This window comes from Oncorhynchus kisutch, linkage group LG24 (assembly GCF_002021735.2).
Source record: "Oncorhynchus kisutch isolate 150728-3 linkage group LG24, Okis_V2, whole genome shotgun sequence".
In the NCBI taxonomy this organism is placed as follows: domain Eukaryota; kingdom Metazoa; phylum Chordata; class Actinopteri; order Salmoniformes; family Salmonidae; genus Oncorhynchus; species Oncorhynchus kisutch.
The window spans coordinates 12,585,041-12,601,142 of record NC_034197.2 but is presented as its reverse complement, the minus strand read 5'-3'; the positions used below and the strand labels follow the sequence as shown (position 1 = coordinate 12,601,142).

Genomic DNA, 16,102 nt, shown 5'->3' with positions numbered 1-16,102 from the left:
GTCCAGGTGAGTCTGATGAGGCGCTGGTGCGCGTACCGATGGTGACAGGTGTGCGTAATAATGAGCAGCCTGGTGACCTCGAGAGCCGGAGAGGGAGCATACACGAGAGATCATCATTTAGTTGTGTTGATCCTGGATCGCATTTAATTCTGGACCCTCATTTATTTGTGTTGATCATTATAGGTATTTTGACTGCCTGCTGTGAAGTGTCTCTCCTGGTGGGTGTGACTCACCTCAGCACCCCATCTTTGATGTGATGGTTGGGGGGCAGGGCTCCTCCCTCCTTCAGCCACTCCATGGTGGTCCCCAGGCCTCCTGCAGCAGAGCAGGTAAACTCTACAGCACTACCCCGGGCCTTTACCTCCACCTGAGGAGACACACGCACTGCCAGGGGGGCTACACACACATCCAAACATCCACATCCACACATCCACACACCCACACAAACACATTATGTTTTGAGTTCCCAGTCACATGGCTTTTAGGTTTGCTTTTCATGAAAGCATTTCCCATTGCAAAGTAATTGAGCTGTCGGCTCAATTTGGTTTGCCAAATATGAACAGACAAAGCTGTAACTGAGCACAGTACTTACACCTGACAGTGACTGTGGCATGTGCTTCACTGGTGCCCACGTTGTTGGTGGCGACACACTTGTAGGTGCCAGCGTCCTCGGGTGTGGCTAGGTTAATCTGGAGGTCTCCTCCTTGGACGTCGGCCCTGGTGGACAGGCTGCCATTCAGCTTGGTCCACTGGAAGAGCAGGGGGGGAGTACCATGGGCCAGGCACTGCAGCCGGATCACCTCGCCCACACGCACTGCCACGTCGTCGGGCAGGGAGGTGGCATAGGGAGGAGCTGCGTCCCCGAGACACGGAGGGTTAGAGAGTAGAGACAGGGACTGGTATTGAGACATTAGGATGATTTGAACATGACCTGACCTGTTCACCAGACGTGCTACCTTGTCCCGGACCTGCTGTTTTCGACTCTCTCTCTACCGCACCTGCTGTCTCGACCTCTGAATGATCGGCTATGAAAAGGGACATTTACTCCTGAGGTGCTGACCTGTTGCACCCTTGACAACCAATGTGATTATTATTTGACCCTGCTGGTAATCTATGGGCATTTGAACATCTTGAAGAATAATCTGGCCTTAAAAATGGCCATGTACTCTTATAATCTCCACCCGGCACAGCCAGATGAGGACTGGCCACTTTTAAGAGCCTGGTTCCTGTCTTTGGTCTCTTCCTAGGTTCCTGCCTTTCTAGGAAGTTTTTCCTAGCCACCGTGCTTCTACATCTGCATTGCTTGCTGTTTGGGGTTTTAGGCTGGGTTTCTTTATCTGCTGATGTAAAAAGGGCTTTATAAATACATTTTATTGATTGATTGATTGATTGATTGGACAATGCTACTCATGAGCGAAGCAAGGAACGGGCACCGAAGACCAACATTCAGTCACAATGCAAAGCTATTTCTCATACACATTAGTGGACCAGTTCCTTATTATCTATGTTGTGTATCAATCTTTCAGTTTACTCGCGTTCATATCTATACACTTCCGTTCAAAAGTTTAGGGTCACTTAGAAATGTCCTTGTTTTGAAAGAAAAGCAATTTTTTTGTCCTTTAAAATAACATAAAATTTATCAGAAATACAGTGCAGACATTGTTAATGTTGTAAATTACTATTGTGGCTGGAAATGGCAAATTTCTTATGGAATATCTACATAGGCGTACAGAGGCCCATTATCAGCAACCATCACTCATGTGTTCCAATGGCAAGTTGTGTTAGCTAATCCAAATTGGTCATTTTAAAAGGCTAATTGATCATTAGAAAACCCTTTTGCAATTATGTTAGCACATCTGAAAACTGAAATGAAGGCTATTCCATGCGAGAAATTGCCAAGAAACTGAAGATCTTGTACTGCTGTGTACTACTCCATTCACAGAACAGTATAAACTAGCTCTAACCAGAAGAGAAAGAGGAGTGGGAGGCCCCGGTGCACAACTGAGCAAGAGGACAAGTACATTAGAGTGTCTAGTTTGAGAAACAAAGTCCTCAACTGGCAGCTTCATTAAATAGTACCCGCAAAACACCAGTCTCAAAGTCAACAGTGAAGAGGCGATTCCAGGATGCTGGCAGAAGGCCAGGCATTGTTCTGTGAAGGGAGTAGTACACAGCGTTGTACGAGATCTTCAGTTTCTTGGTAATTTCTCACATGGAATAGCCTTCATTTCTCAGAACAAGAATAGACTGATGAGTTTCAGAAGAAAGTTATTTGTTTCTGGCCATTTTGAGCCTGTAATCGAACCCACAAATGCTGATGCTCCAGATACTCTCCGTGCTTCTACACCTGCATTGCTTGCTGTTTGGGGTTTTAGGCTGGGTTTCTGTACAGCACTTTGAGATATCAGCTGATGTACGAAGGGCTATATAAATAAATTTGATTTGATTTGATTTGATACTCAAATAGTCTAAAGAAGGACAGTTTTATTGCTTCTTTAATCAGAACAACAGTTTTCAGCTTTGCTAACATAATTGCAAAAAGGTTTTCTAATGATCAATTAGCCTTTTAAAATGATAAACTTGGATTAGCTAACACAACGTGCCATTGGAACACAGGCGTGATGGTTGCTGATAATGGGCTCCTGTACGCCTACGTAGATATTCCATTAAAAATCAGCCGTTTCCAGCTACATTAGTAATTTACAACCTTAACAATGTCTACACTGTATTTCTGATCAATTTGATGTTATTTTGATGGACAAAAACTGGACATTAAACAAGGAAATTTCTAAGTGACCCAAAACTTTTGAAAGGTAGTGTATGTGTACCCATATCTATCTCCATAGTGTTTCTGTACAGACTGGGAACTTGCTTTCAATGACGAAACCAATCTATCGCTCAAGACTAGCTGGCCAGACCAGCGTGCACAAATTTTGAGACTCACTCTCCACGTCCAGCATGATGGTGACTTCGGTGGTGCCCATGCTGTTGGTGGCGTTGCAGATGTACTCTCCAGAATCTGCCCGGCCAACATTGGGCAGGATCAGCGTGTTGTCCACTACCTTATGTCTCCAGGGGAGAGGGGCACGCAGCTTAGACCACGTGATCTTAGGGACAGGGAAGCCTGAAGAGTTGATTTTGAAAACACAATGAATATCAGTGTGTGAAAAGGACTTGTACAGTCAATTATTTGTCATGCCAATTCTATGATCTTAGCAAAGATGAGGTGACTATAACATCCATTTCCTCTCAGCTCTCATTTGCATAATATCATTTTACTTAAAAGTATTCTCTGCACTAACAAGTATCAGTACAAACAATACAACAATTATTCTCTTCTCAGTTCTCTTTGCTATAGTACTCATTTGTGTAATTTAAAGGTGGATTAGTTACCGTGAGCGTCACATCTCAGTGTGGTGCTCTGTCCCTCCACCACCACCATGAGGGGATCGGGCACAGAGGCACGGGGCGTGACGGGCACCTGGGCAGCCCCCTCCACGATCACCTCCACCCTGGTCTCTGTGGTGCCCTCGTCGTTGTGGGCTGTGCACACGTAGGTACCACTGTCCTCTGGACGGGCCACTAGGACCTGCGGAAGGGGAACAGCATTACCGGGTCTGCCCAGCGTAGAATAAATAGCACACCCTGTCATTTAGTTTAGCGCGAAAATGAATGATATCCAAATACTAGGGCAGGTTACCCAGACACAGATTAAGCCTAGTCTTATACCAAGAAGCCCTTTGAATTGAGAACCTAGGATTCAACTTAATCTGGGTTTAGGAAACCACAAAAGCTCAGTAACAATGACTTGGAGGTTTCATAGGAAGTTGAGGATCAGGAACACAAATGCAGTACACTACCTGCATGACAGCGTTTGACTCCATGGGCACAGGGCTGCTAAGCATGGTGTTGCGGGCGCTGTCCAGTCTGTGCCATGTGACAGATGGGCGTGGCTCCCCGGAAGCCTGGCACTCCAGGTTAATGGGTTCACCCATCCTGACTCGCACGGGCCCCTGAGGGGTGACGGTCGCTACAGGAGACTCTGGAAGGAAGGATGACATCATCAGGACGAACAACCATTTGGTCACTCTGTTGCCACGGCAATTACTAAGGGGGTTGTAACAGTGGGCAGATGCTCACGGTGAACCACATCAGAAACATCAACACCGTATGTATGTGTGTGTGTGTGTGTGTGTGTGTGTGTGTGTGTGTGTGTGTGTGTGTGTGTGTGTGTGTGTGTGTGTGTGTGTGTGTGTGTGTCTGTGTGTGCCATACCTCTGATGATCAGAGAGACGATACTCTGGGTGATTCCAAACAGGTTGGTAGCCACACAGTTGTAGGTGCCCTGGTTGCTAGGGCGGGCGTCAGCGATGGTGATGACAGTGCCGTAATGGCCAACCTTCACATTATCTACAGAATTAAAGGTTTCATGTGGAATCTTTTAGTCTGTCAAGTACATCTCTGACAAGCAGCAGCTAAATATGAAGGAAATGTAACAGGATACAGACTATATTATAGTACTATATATTACTGTAGATATTGCAGGTAGTTTGCTTGTGTGGATAATGACATGATTCTGACATCTGAAATTAATATGACTAAATGCAGTGGTGTAAGGTACTTAAGTAAAAATACATTAAAGTACCACTTAAGTAGTTTTTTTGGGGTATCTGTACTTTACTTTACTAATTATACGTTTGACAACTTTTACTTCACTACATTCCTAAAGAAAATAATGTACTTTTTACTCCATGCATTGTCCCTGACACCCAAAAGTATTCGTTATACAGTATTTTGAATGCTTAGCAGGACAGGGAAATTGTCCAGTACATCCCTGGTCATCTCTACTGCCTCTGATCTTACGGACACACTAAAGGGAAAGAGGGATACCTAGTCACTTGTACAACTGAATGCATTCAACTGAAATGTGTCTTCCGCATTTAACCCGACCCCTCTCAATCAGAGAGGTGCGGGGAGCTGCCATAATCGACATCCACGTCTTCGGTTCGGCGCCGGGGAACAGTGGGTTAACTGCCTTGCTCAAGGACAGAACAACAGATTTTTACCCTGTAAAAAGCTCAGGGATTCGATCCAGCAACCTTTCAGGTTACTGGCCCAATGCTCTAACCACTAGGCCACATGCTTCGTTTGAAAATGATGTCTGAGGGTTGTAGTCTGAGGGTCTTATGTCTGAGGTTTGCTATCCGTAAATAAATAAAAAACATGAAAATTGCGCTGTCTGGTTTGCTTAATATGAGCCATTTTGATACGTATATAAGTATATTTTTGCAATTTAATTTACTTTTGATACTTAAGTATATTTAAAACCAAATACTTTTAGACTTTTACTCAAGTAGTATTTTCTGGATGACTTTCACTTTTACTTGAATGCTTTTCTACTAAGGTATCTATACTTTTACCCAAGTATGAGAATGGGGTACTTTTTCCACCACTGACTAAATGCCTTTCTGCAAAAGTCCTATGGAATTGGAGCCTCCCGAGTGGCGCAACAGTCTAAGGACCCAGGTTCGATCCCAGGCTGTGTTGCAGCCTGGAGGTCCTTGTCCCATCACGCTCTAGTGACTCCTTGTGGCAGGCCGGATGCACGCACGCTGACTTCGGTCGCCAGCTGTACGACAGTACGGTGTTTCCTCCGACACATTGGTGTGGCTGGCTTCTGGGTTAAGCGAGCAGTGTGTCAAGAAGCAGTCTGGCTTGGCAGGGTCGTGTTTCGGAGGACGCCCTCTCCTGAGTCCATACGAGAGTTGCAGCGATTGGACAAGACTATCTACCAATTGGGGAGAAAAGGGGTAATAGTAAAAAAAAAAAAGTTCAGACTTATTGAACTGAATGGGAGGGACCTCACCAGGAAGGGGCTGGTTGTTGGACAGTTTCCACTCCAGCCGTATGGGCTCTGCTCCACCGTAGACTCTGCACTTGAAGCTGGCTGACTCTCCCTGTCGCAACGCTGCACTTTGGGGCTCAATGGAGATGATGGGGGTCTGCAGACCTACTCCAGCAAACACACACCATTACAACAGGACAACATTTCCTTTCCTCACTCCAGTTCACTTTGGTTCTAATCCTACAACATTTACCACAGTGTACGGTATGGGAAGCAAATACAGAACACGAGAACCTAGAAACCCAGGAAGGTTTGAACCAGGATAAGATCACAGTGTGGAATAGAAAAACATACTCTCAGAGGTCACTTTAGGGAGGGTTGGAAAACAAACAACTGGAAAAGTACCACCGTACCTGACAAAAGGCCTCTAAATAAAGTTCTCTAAAAAAACAGATGTTCCTACTGTATATGCCTCTGGCTGTTTCACCATCATCCCTGGTGATATCAGTGGGGAGGATAGTTTCATTGTACTGTCACAGAGAGAATGGCTTAGTGACTTACGAGAGGAGGTGGCAGTGACTGAGACAGAGACTGAGGCCTGACGCACAGGAGTACCAGGCCCTCCCTCCACAAGACAGATATACTTCCCAGAGTCATCTGGACCGGCCGAGAGGATTCGCAGCTTGGTGCCCAGAACCTACACACACACACACACACACACACACACACACACACACACACACACACACACACACACACACACACACACACACACACACACACACACACACACATATGAGTGACTATTCAGCTGAAATAAACAGAACAGATCTTCATGACATTACCAATTAGCTTTTACTAGCTGTGCGTGTATGTGTGTGTGTATTCCTACCTGGTGATTGGCGGACAGGCGTCCACTTTCCCTCCTCCAGGTGACAGCAGGTGGGGGGTTACCAGGGACAAAACAGTTGAGGTCCAGGCTCTGTCCCTCCTGGATGTCAGCTATGGAGGGCTGGATGGTGATGGCTGATGAGATGGTGTCTCCTCCTATTGCTACACAGCAACAAACGCAGGGTACAGACATTTACAAAAGTTATATTACTGTCAACACACAGCAGTACTCCTCTGGGGTAGGTTGACCTGGGTCTTGTTCGGTAGGGCGAAAACGTTTTGAAACAGAACGAATCAGTACTATCTGAACTTGTCCACTACAATACAGCAGTTTTTATATATTGTTGCACAGCATTTTAAAATGTGTACCCTACTGAAAACGATCCAAGTGCGACCTCTCACCTCTATTGACGGTGACCTCGATGCGAGCCTCTGAGGATCCGATGGAGTTGGTGCCCACACACAAGTAGGTGCCAGAGTCAGACGACTTGATGTTAGGGATTAGCAGGGTGCCAATGTCTGTGCGCTCCATACTGGCCTAGAGAGGACACGGCAACGATCAAGAAAAGGGATGAAGACTATGTCACAATGGCCTTAAGACACGGACTACTGTGGTATGAACTACCTGACAATGATCACATCTCTACCCAAATCCAATAGAAGGACACCATACAGACACATGAGATGACTTACCTTTGGAGAAACGCCTACTCTATAACATTGGATTTCACAGACCACAAATGGTGCAAACAACAGACATACTTCATGATTTTTAATCCATGAGGAGGCAACACCAACAAAATCACATCGCAGGTGGATCTTCAGCATATATACACCATTGTTATACGGTTGTGATTTGTGACAATGTTTGTGTTATGATAATCATTAAAAAGGCTTTTCAGCTGTGCTTTGCACGAAAGAAAACAAAAAAATCAAACCGGTTGGTTGTTGAGAATAGTAATGTTTCCTTTCATCAACATTACTATGATGATTCTACAGTTACAACTGTTGAATTGACAAGGAATAATGATCACTATTGCAATAGTTACCAATGACATACAGTAGATGTCTTTGACACTAGTTAGTAGTAGACTACAGTAGGTATAGAAGTATGTTTTGTTGTCCATAGTAGTATGTTTTTGGACACTTTTGTACACTTAAAATAATCGTTGTTGAACTGATTCAGTACAATGTTGACAGGAATGGGAAACTGTTAGGGAATTAAGATATATGACATAGGCCTTTGAGCCAATGGTTTCATCACAGGCAATACAAATCTTCTTTATCCGTGTATGAAATCACTGGAAATGCATTACAGATGTTTCCTAATACTTACAACATCATCAACCCTATGCCTTCATCTTTAAATGAATCCCAATGTTCAACAACCAAACACAATAGTAAGACAGCGTGATCCTCTTTTCCAATGGGGAAATAATCAGCCTGTGTATGGTAATGTCAAATCGAGTCCCTAAGCAACTACTTCACACTTAACTATATTGGACAGTGGGGTGGACCTTGTCAATATTTCAAACCTTATAAAACATCAGCGTGTAAAATGGACCAGTGTTATGGCTGAGAATACACAGTAGTACACCTAAAGAGAATTTAAAGGGGTGTGTCTAGAGAGAATTTAAAGGGGTGTGTCTAGAGAGAAATTAAAGGGGTGTTTCTAGATGGAAAATTTAATGGGGTGTGCCTAGGTAGAGTATTTAAAGGGGTGTGTCAGGGCTGGGCTGGGTGGATTACAGTATCTGGGAGGTGGTGGTGGTGTGGCATCCATCCGTGGATAAAGCTGCTTAGCTCCGGCCTAGTCAACCGTGAGGGCCAGGCTAAAGTGAGCAGAAGCCGTGGACGGGCCCGGCTCAATGTGTGTCTGAACCCATTCACAAGTTTTCAAAGCAATCCATTTGCGAGAGCACACAGAATTTCTGCGTGGCCGCACGGCAGAGCCCGAGTCCCCCTGGGAAAAGCTGACACAACGCTGAAGCTCTCTGAGGCAGAACAGAGCCCAGGGCCTCGGGTGGCAGAGGAGACACGAGGTACGGAGGGAATAACCCAAAGCCCCTTGGGAGGGGGCCAGGACCTGGCACGAGGAAGCAATGTCCCAAATACCTAGCTATGCCCTGGGGCCTGGGTGTGTACATAGAGGAATACTAATAATAATGTAAACAGAATGGAGGGGTATCAATATTTTTTTTTAGGACAAACAAATGTCAGGGATGATATGATCATGTGGACAAATTTGAAAATGGAGGACGATGGATGGATGTGACACTTATAAGACAAAAACAACAACTAAACCATGCCATACGCATCATGGAGGCTTTGTGAGAAGCTCTTTGCTTGCGGTGAATGAATGGTGGTTACCGTGTGTGATGATGAATCAAAGGAACGTTTGATCATGCTTTTAGTAGAGTGTGTTGAAGGGTCAGTAGAGGTCAGTAGAGAACAACAGGTGGGAAGAAAGAGATGGGACAGACAGACATCGAGACAGAGGACAGATGGACAGACCTGCAGCTCCTCAATACGTCTCTGTAACACATCGAGACTGTTGCTTTTAAACTGTTGGAAACCGTGAGAAGGAATGGCCTGAGCAAAACGTCAAGGAAAAAGGGGGGGAATAAAAAAAGGGGAGAAGGAAACACAAGAAGGAAAAAACAACGGTATGTCAAAACACCAGAATTCACTTTTTCACCAACACATCCCACGGTGAGATACCAGCACCATATATTATATACAATACATTATAGTTACTCTTCAGATCAGGATATATCCCAACCACATCCTGAGTTCCAGGCAGAAAGTAACAGATAGAAAGGACCTGTGTTTACCTGCGGGGGGAGTTGTCCTTCCTGTTTCTTCCAGGTGAGTCCGGGGCTGGGCCTGCCTCCAGCCCTGCAGTACAGCCTCAGAGTCTCACCCTCATAGATGTCCACCCTCTGGGGGCTCACCTGCACGTGGGGCAGGCTGGCACCTGAAGCTTTCAAGCACAGAGGAAGGAAACAGGAGATGACCAAATGAGTACCCAACAAGACTGGTAGACAATATGGGCCGGATTCAGAGTATTCTCAAGTAACAATACCACCCTATGAACCTGTGACATTGGCCTGCTGTTGATGTTGAGACCCACTGTGTACGTAGGGCAGGGGTTCCCAAACTTTTTGGCTTTCCTGACCCAATTGAGGTGTGTTTTGAGTCGCGACCCACCATAAGTGAAAAAACATACACACAAAGACAAAGTCAAAAGTAGATTCATCATCTCTTCTTCAAAACATTCAACTGAATATAGATTTGAGTATGGTCTTTAGTGACCAATTTTAAGAAACTGACTGTATAATTAGGAAATTAGTTGTTCTTTGTGTGTGTTTTTTTGGGATCAAAATGGGGCTTAGATGGTGAGCGTGAGATATGGCGCAGAAACGGGCTGAATTCTGTCTGGGCCCTGGGCAAGAACTTTTGAGGCGCTCATCTTGGCAGCGGAGAGACAATTGTGCCGTTTTAAAGATAATTTCCTGCAAATCTACACATTTTGCTATGGAGCTAGGAGAGAATCTTTCAGTTTTAAGCTTAATTTCCCGCAATTCTACACATTCTGGCATGACTAATGCTGCGTTATGCTCAAACATAACAAATTCAATGGGGGGCCTGATTGTCAAGTTTTTTGGTGACTTTAAATTCTGAAAGATTGTCGGCTGTTATTAAAAAATATACACAGTACCTGTCAAAAGTTTGGACACCGACTCATTCAAGGGTTTTTCTTTACTTTTTACTATTTTCTACATTGTAGAATAATAGAGAAGACATCGAAACTATGAAATAGCGCATCTGGAGTCATGTAGTAACCTTTACCATCGGTCCTATTAGCCAACGTACAATCAATCGATAATGAAATAGACAAACTAAGATCACGTAGATCCTACCAACGGGACATTCAAAACTGTAATATCTTATGTTTCACCGAGTTGTGGGTGAATGACAACATGAATAAACATACAGGTTTTACGCTTTTTTGGGAGGATTGAACCGCGGCCTCTGGTAAGACAAGGGGTGGCGGTCTATGTATATTTGTAAACAACAGCTGTTGCAAGAAATCTAAGGAAGTCTCAAGGCTCTCCTGTGGTACAATAACGATAAGCTGTAGACCACACTACCACACTATAACCAAGAGAGTTTTCATTTGTATTTTTCATAGTTGTCTACATACCACCACAAACTGATGCTGGCACTAAGACCACACTCAATGAGCTGTATATGGCCATAAGTAAACAGGACTTTAATGCAGGAATACTCAAATCCGTTTTACCAAATTTCTACTAGCATGTTAAATGTGCAACCAGAGGGAAAACAACTCTAGACCACCTTTACTCCATACACAGAGATGTGTACAAAGCTCTCATTTGGCAAATCTGACCAAAATTCTATCCTCCTGATTCCTGCTTACAGACAAAAACTAAAGCAGGAAGCACCAGTGACTCTCAGGGGTGCCTGCTCAGTCCCCTCAGTCCCTTTTCAGTCAATCAAATTGAATCAATCTAACAGATTTATAAAGCCCTTCTTACATCAGCTGATGTCGCAAAGTGCTGTACAGAAACCCAGCCTAAAACCCCAAACAGCAAGTGATGCAGGTGTAGAAGCATGACTATATGGCCAGGCACGACTCCAACACCATCATTACGTTTGCCAATGACACAACAGTGGTAGGCCTGATCATTGACAACGACGAGACAGCCTATACGTAGGAGGTCAGAGACCTGGCCGTGTGGTGCAAGGACAACCTCTCCCTCAACGTGATCAAGACAAAGGAGATGATTGTGGACTACAGGAAAAAGAGGACCAAACATGCCCCCATTCTCATCGACAGGGCTGTAGTGGAGCAGGTTGAGAGCTTGGTGTCCACATCACCAACAAACAAACATGGTCCAAGCATACCAAGACAGTCTTGAAGAGGGCACGACAAAACCTATTCCCCCCCTCAGGAGACGGAAAGAATTTGGCATAGGTCCTCAGATCCTCAAAAGGTTCTACAGCCGCACCATCAAGAGCATCCTGACTAGTTGCATCACTGCCTGGTATGGCAACTGTTCGGCCTCCAACCGCAATAGAGGGTAGTGCGTACGGCCCAATACATCACTGGGGCCAAGCTACCTCTATATCAGGCTGTGTAAAAATTGTCAAAGACTCCAGCCACCCTAGTCATAGACTGTTCTCTGTTACCGCACGGCAAGCGGTACCTGAGCGCCAAGTCTAGTTCCAGACGGTGCCCCCTGCACATTGACTCTGTACCGGTACCCCCTGTATATAGCCTCGATATTGTTATTTTAATGCTGCATTTAAATATTTATTATTATTTTTACAGATTTTGTTTATATTTTATTTTTGTGTTTTTCTATATACACTACCATTCAAAAGTTTGGCGCCACTTAGAAATGTCCTTGTTTTCCATGAAAACATACATGAAATGAGTTGCAAAATGAATAGGAAATATAGTCAAGACATTGACATGGTAATAATTAAAGATTTTTAATTGAAATAATAATTGTGTCCTTCAAACTTTTCTTTCGTCAAAGAATCCTCCATTTGCAGCAATTACAGACTTGCAGACCTTTTGCATTCAGGTTGTCAATTTGTTGAGGTAATCTGAAGAGATTTCACCCCATGCTTCCTGAAGTACCTCCTACAAGTTCGATTGGCATGATGGGCACATAAGTACCATACGGTCAAGCTGCTCCCACAACAGCTCAGTAGGGTTGGGATCTGGTGACTGTGCTGGCCACTCCATTATAGACAGAATACCAGCAGACTGCTTCTTCCCTAAATAGTTATTGCATAGTTTGGAGCTGTGCTCTGGGTCTTTGTCCTGTTGTAGGAGGAAATAGGCTCCAATTACGCGCCGTCCACAGGGTATGGCATGGCGTTGCAAAATGGAGTGATAGCCTTCCTTCTTCAAGATCCCTTTTACTATGTACAAATCTCCCACTTTACCACCACCAAAGCACCCCAGACCATCACATTGCCTCCTCCATGCTTGACAGATGGCGTCAAGCACTCCTTCAGCATCTTTTCATTTTTTCAGCGTCTTACGAATTTTCTTCTTTGCGATTCGAACACCCCAAACTTAGATTTGTCTGTCCATAACACTATTTTCCAATCTTCCTCTGTCCAGTGTCTGTGTTATTTTGACCATCTTTATCTTTTCTTTTTATTGGCCAGTCTGAGATATGGCTTTTTCTTTGCAACTCTGCCTAGAAGGCCAGCATCCGGAAGTCATCTCTTCACTGCTGAAGTTGAGACTGGTGATTTGCAGTCAGGTCAAGATGATTTAATGAAGCTGCCAGTTGAGGACTTGTGAGGCATCTGTTTCTCAAACTAGACACTCTAATGTACTTATCCTCAGTTGTGCACCGGGTCCTCCCACTCCTCTTTCTATTCTGGTTGGAGCCAGTTTGCACTGTTCTGTGAAGGGAGTAGTACACAGCGTTGTAAGAGATCTTCAGTTTCTTGACAATTTCTCGCATGGAATAGCCTTCATTTCTCAGAGCAAGAATAGACTGACGAGTTTCCGAAGAAAGGTCATTGTTTCTGGCCATTTTGAGCCTGTAATCAAACCCACAAATGCTGATGCTCCAGATACTCAACTAGTCTAAAGAAGAACAGTTTTAATTGCTTCTTTAATCAGCACAACAGTTTACAGCTGTGCTAACATAATCGCAAAATGGTTTTCTAATGATCAATTAGCCTTTTAAAATGATAAACTTGGATTAGCTAACACAATGTGACATTGGAACACAGGAGTGATGGTTTCTGATAATGGGCCTTTGTACGCCTATGTAGATATTCCATTAAAAATCAGCAGTTTCCAGCTACAATAGTCATTTACAACCTTATCAATGTCTACACTGTATTTCTGATCAATTTGATGTTATTTTTATGGACAAATTTTTATTTTATTTTTATTTTTAAACAAGGACATTTCTAAGTGACCCAAAACTTTTGAAGGGTAGTGTATATATATATATATATATATATATATTTCTTTTCTTAAAACTGCATTGTGGTTAAGAGCTTGTAAGTAAGCATTTCACTGTAGTATTCGGCGCATGTGACAAATACAATTTGATTTGATTTAAGGCCGGGCAATTGTGGAGGCCAGGGCATTTGATGCAGCACTCCATCACTCTCCTTCTTGGTCAAATAGCCCTTACACAGCCTGGAGGTTTGTTGGGTCATTATCCTGTTAAAAAAACAAATTATAGTCCCACTAAGCGCAAACCAGATGGGATGGCGTATCGCTGCAGAATGCTGTGGTAGCCATGCTGGATAAGTGTGCCATGAATTCGAACTTAATCACCACTACACCATCACAGCTCCTCCTCCATGCTTCACGGTGGGAACCACACACGTGGAGATCATCCGTTCCCCTACTATGCGTCTCACAAAAACACCGCGGTTGGAACCATACATCTCAAATTGGACTCCAGACCAAAGGAGAGATTTCCACCAATCTAATGTCTATTGCTCGTGTTTCTTGGCCCAAGCAAGTCTCTTCTTATCTTGTCCTCTAGTAGTGGTTTCTTTGCAGCAATTCGACCACGAAGGCCTGATTCACGCAGTCTCCTCTGAACAGTTGATGTTGGCATGTGTCTGTTACATGAACTCTGTGAAGCATTTATTTTGGCTGCAATTTCTGAGGCTGGTAACTCTAATGAACTTTGGGTCTTCCTTTCATGGGGTGGTCCTCATGAGAGCCAGTTTCATCATAGCGCTTGATGGTTTTTGCGACTGCACTTGAAGAAACTTTCAAAGTTCTTGACATTTTCCAGATTGAATGCCCATCATGTCTTAAAGTAATGATGGACTGTCGTTTCTCTTTGCTTATTTGAGATGTTCTTGCCATAATATGGACTTGGTCTTTTACCAAATAGGGCAATCTTCTGTATACCACCCCTACCTTTTCACAACAAAACTGATTAGCTCAAACACATTAAGAAGGAAAGAAATTCCACAAATTAACTTTTAACAAGCCCCACTTGTTAATGGAAGTGTGCCTTGTTAAAATAAAGAAAACCCTTGGAATGAGTAGGCGTGTCCAAACTTTTGACTGGTATTGTATATTCTACACACTTTGTATTTGGTTTAAGTCATTTAAGTTTAAACTGTAAGTGTTTTCCATCCCCAAAAAGTATATATATTTTTATATATACTGAACAAAAATATAAATGCAACATGTAAAGTGTTGGTCCCATGTTTCATGAGCTCAAATAAAAGATCCCAGATATGTTTCATACGCACAAAAACATATTTTTCTAAATTTGTTTACTATTTTGTTTACATCCCTGTTAGTGAGCATTACTCCTTTACAAGATAATCCATTCACCTGACAGGTGTGGCATATCAATAAGCTGATTAAACAGCATGATCATTAGACAGGTGCAGCTTGAGCTGGGGACAATAAAAGGCCACTCAAAAATGTGCAGTTTTGTCACAGATGTCTGAACACAATGCCACAGATGTCTGAAGTTTTGAGGGAGCGTGAAATTGGCATGTTGACTGCAGGAATGTCAACCAGAGCTGTTGCCAGAGAATTTAATGTTAATTTCTCTACCATAGGCAGCCTGCAACATTTAAAAAAAACATTTGGCAGTACTTCCAACCAGCCTCACAACCGCAGACCATGTGTAACCACCCCAGCCCAGGACCTCCACAACCGGCATCTTCACCTGCGGGATGGTCTGAGACAAGCCACTCGGACAGCTGATGAAACTGTGGGTTTGCACAGCATATGTGTGAAAATTTTTTTTGCACAAACGTCAGATATTGTCTCAGGGAAACTCATGCTCGTTGTCCTGTCGTAGAAAATTGCAAGATGATGTTATAATGCTTGTATTGCATTATAGTTGTTGTTTTATTAGACAGAATACAGTATTGTGTGTGTGTGTTCTACTGAGGATGGGCCTCTATGAGATAGCACTGACAGAGGAGATTTACGATGTCTTTGGGTAATAAAGCCTAAAGAGCATTCCAGATAACAGGAGGTAATGTTTTTGTGCTCTACCGTACCAAGGTGAGACGGGTTCTAGTTTGGAGTAGAGAGGGCCAGACACTGGTCTTTACAATGAAAACTGTTGACACAGCAGTAACTGTCTGCAATGTTTTATAGATATCTTCCATACAAATCTTAACCTTTGAACTGTTCCTAAGATCTGTGGTTCGTCAGTGTAAGTTGAGAGGGGTGTATCTTGGCTATAAAAGATCTTTGTACTTTTTGTTGGTACTTTTCAATGGTTCATTAGAGATAGCGCATCACTGAAAGTCAAAAAGGCTATTGCAAAGCTTATTATAAAAAAATATGTAGTTTAAGTATAA

At 43.5% G+C, this 16,102-nt stretch overlaps 1 protein-coding gene across 15 annotated transcripts in view; it reads right to left on the bottom strand.

Annotated features, from left to right (window-relative positions):
• Positions 1-16,102, bottom strand: part of LOC109869149 (basement membrane-specific heparan sulfate proteoglycan core protein) — a 168,433-nt gene that overhangs the window by 24,253 nt on the left and 128,078 nt on the right. For 13 of the 15 annotated variants that reach the window (XM_031803516.1, XM_031803527.1, XM_031803515.1 and 10 more), the window contains 12 exons: positions 9,571-9,719; positions 9,251-9,328; positions 7,139-7,274; positions 6,738-6,898; positions 6,407-6,542; positions 5,867-6,010; positions 4,276-4,410; positions 3,861-4,042; positions 3,394-3,589; positions 2,945-3,124; positions 593-853; positions 234-396 (listed from right to left, as the gene is read on the bottom strand). In XM_031803516.1, coding sequence (XP_031659376.1) covers positions 234-396; positions 593-853; positions 2,945-3,124; positions 3,394-3,589; positions 3,861-4,042; positions 4,276-4,410; positions 5,867-6,010; positions 6,407-6,542; positions 6,738-6,898; positions 7,139-7,274; positions 9,251-9,328; positions 9,571-9,719 — 1,921 coding nt within the window. The remainder of the gene's footprint in view (positions 1-233; positions 397-592; positions 854-2,944; positions 3,125-3,393; positions 3,590-3,860; positions 4,043-4,275; positions 4,411-5,866; positions 6,011-6,406; positions 6,543-6,737; positions 6,899-7,138; positions 7,275-9,250; positions 9,329-9,570; positions 9,720-16,102) is intronic. The other 2 variants (XM_031803517.1, XM_031803524.1) reach the window with 2 other exon arrangements.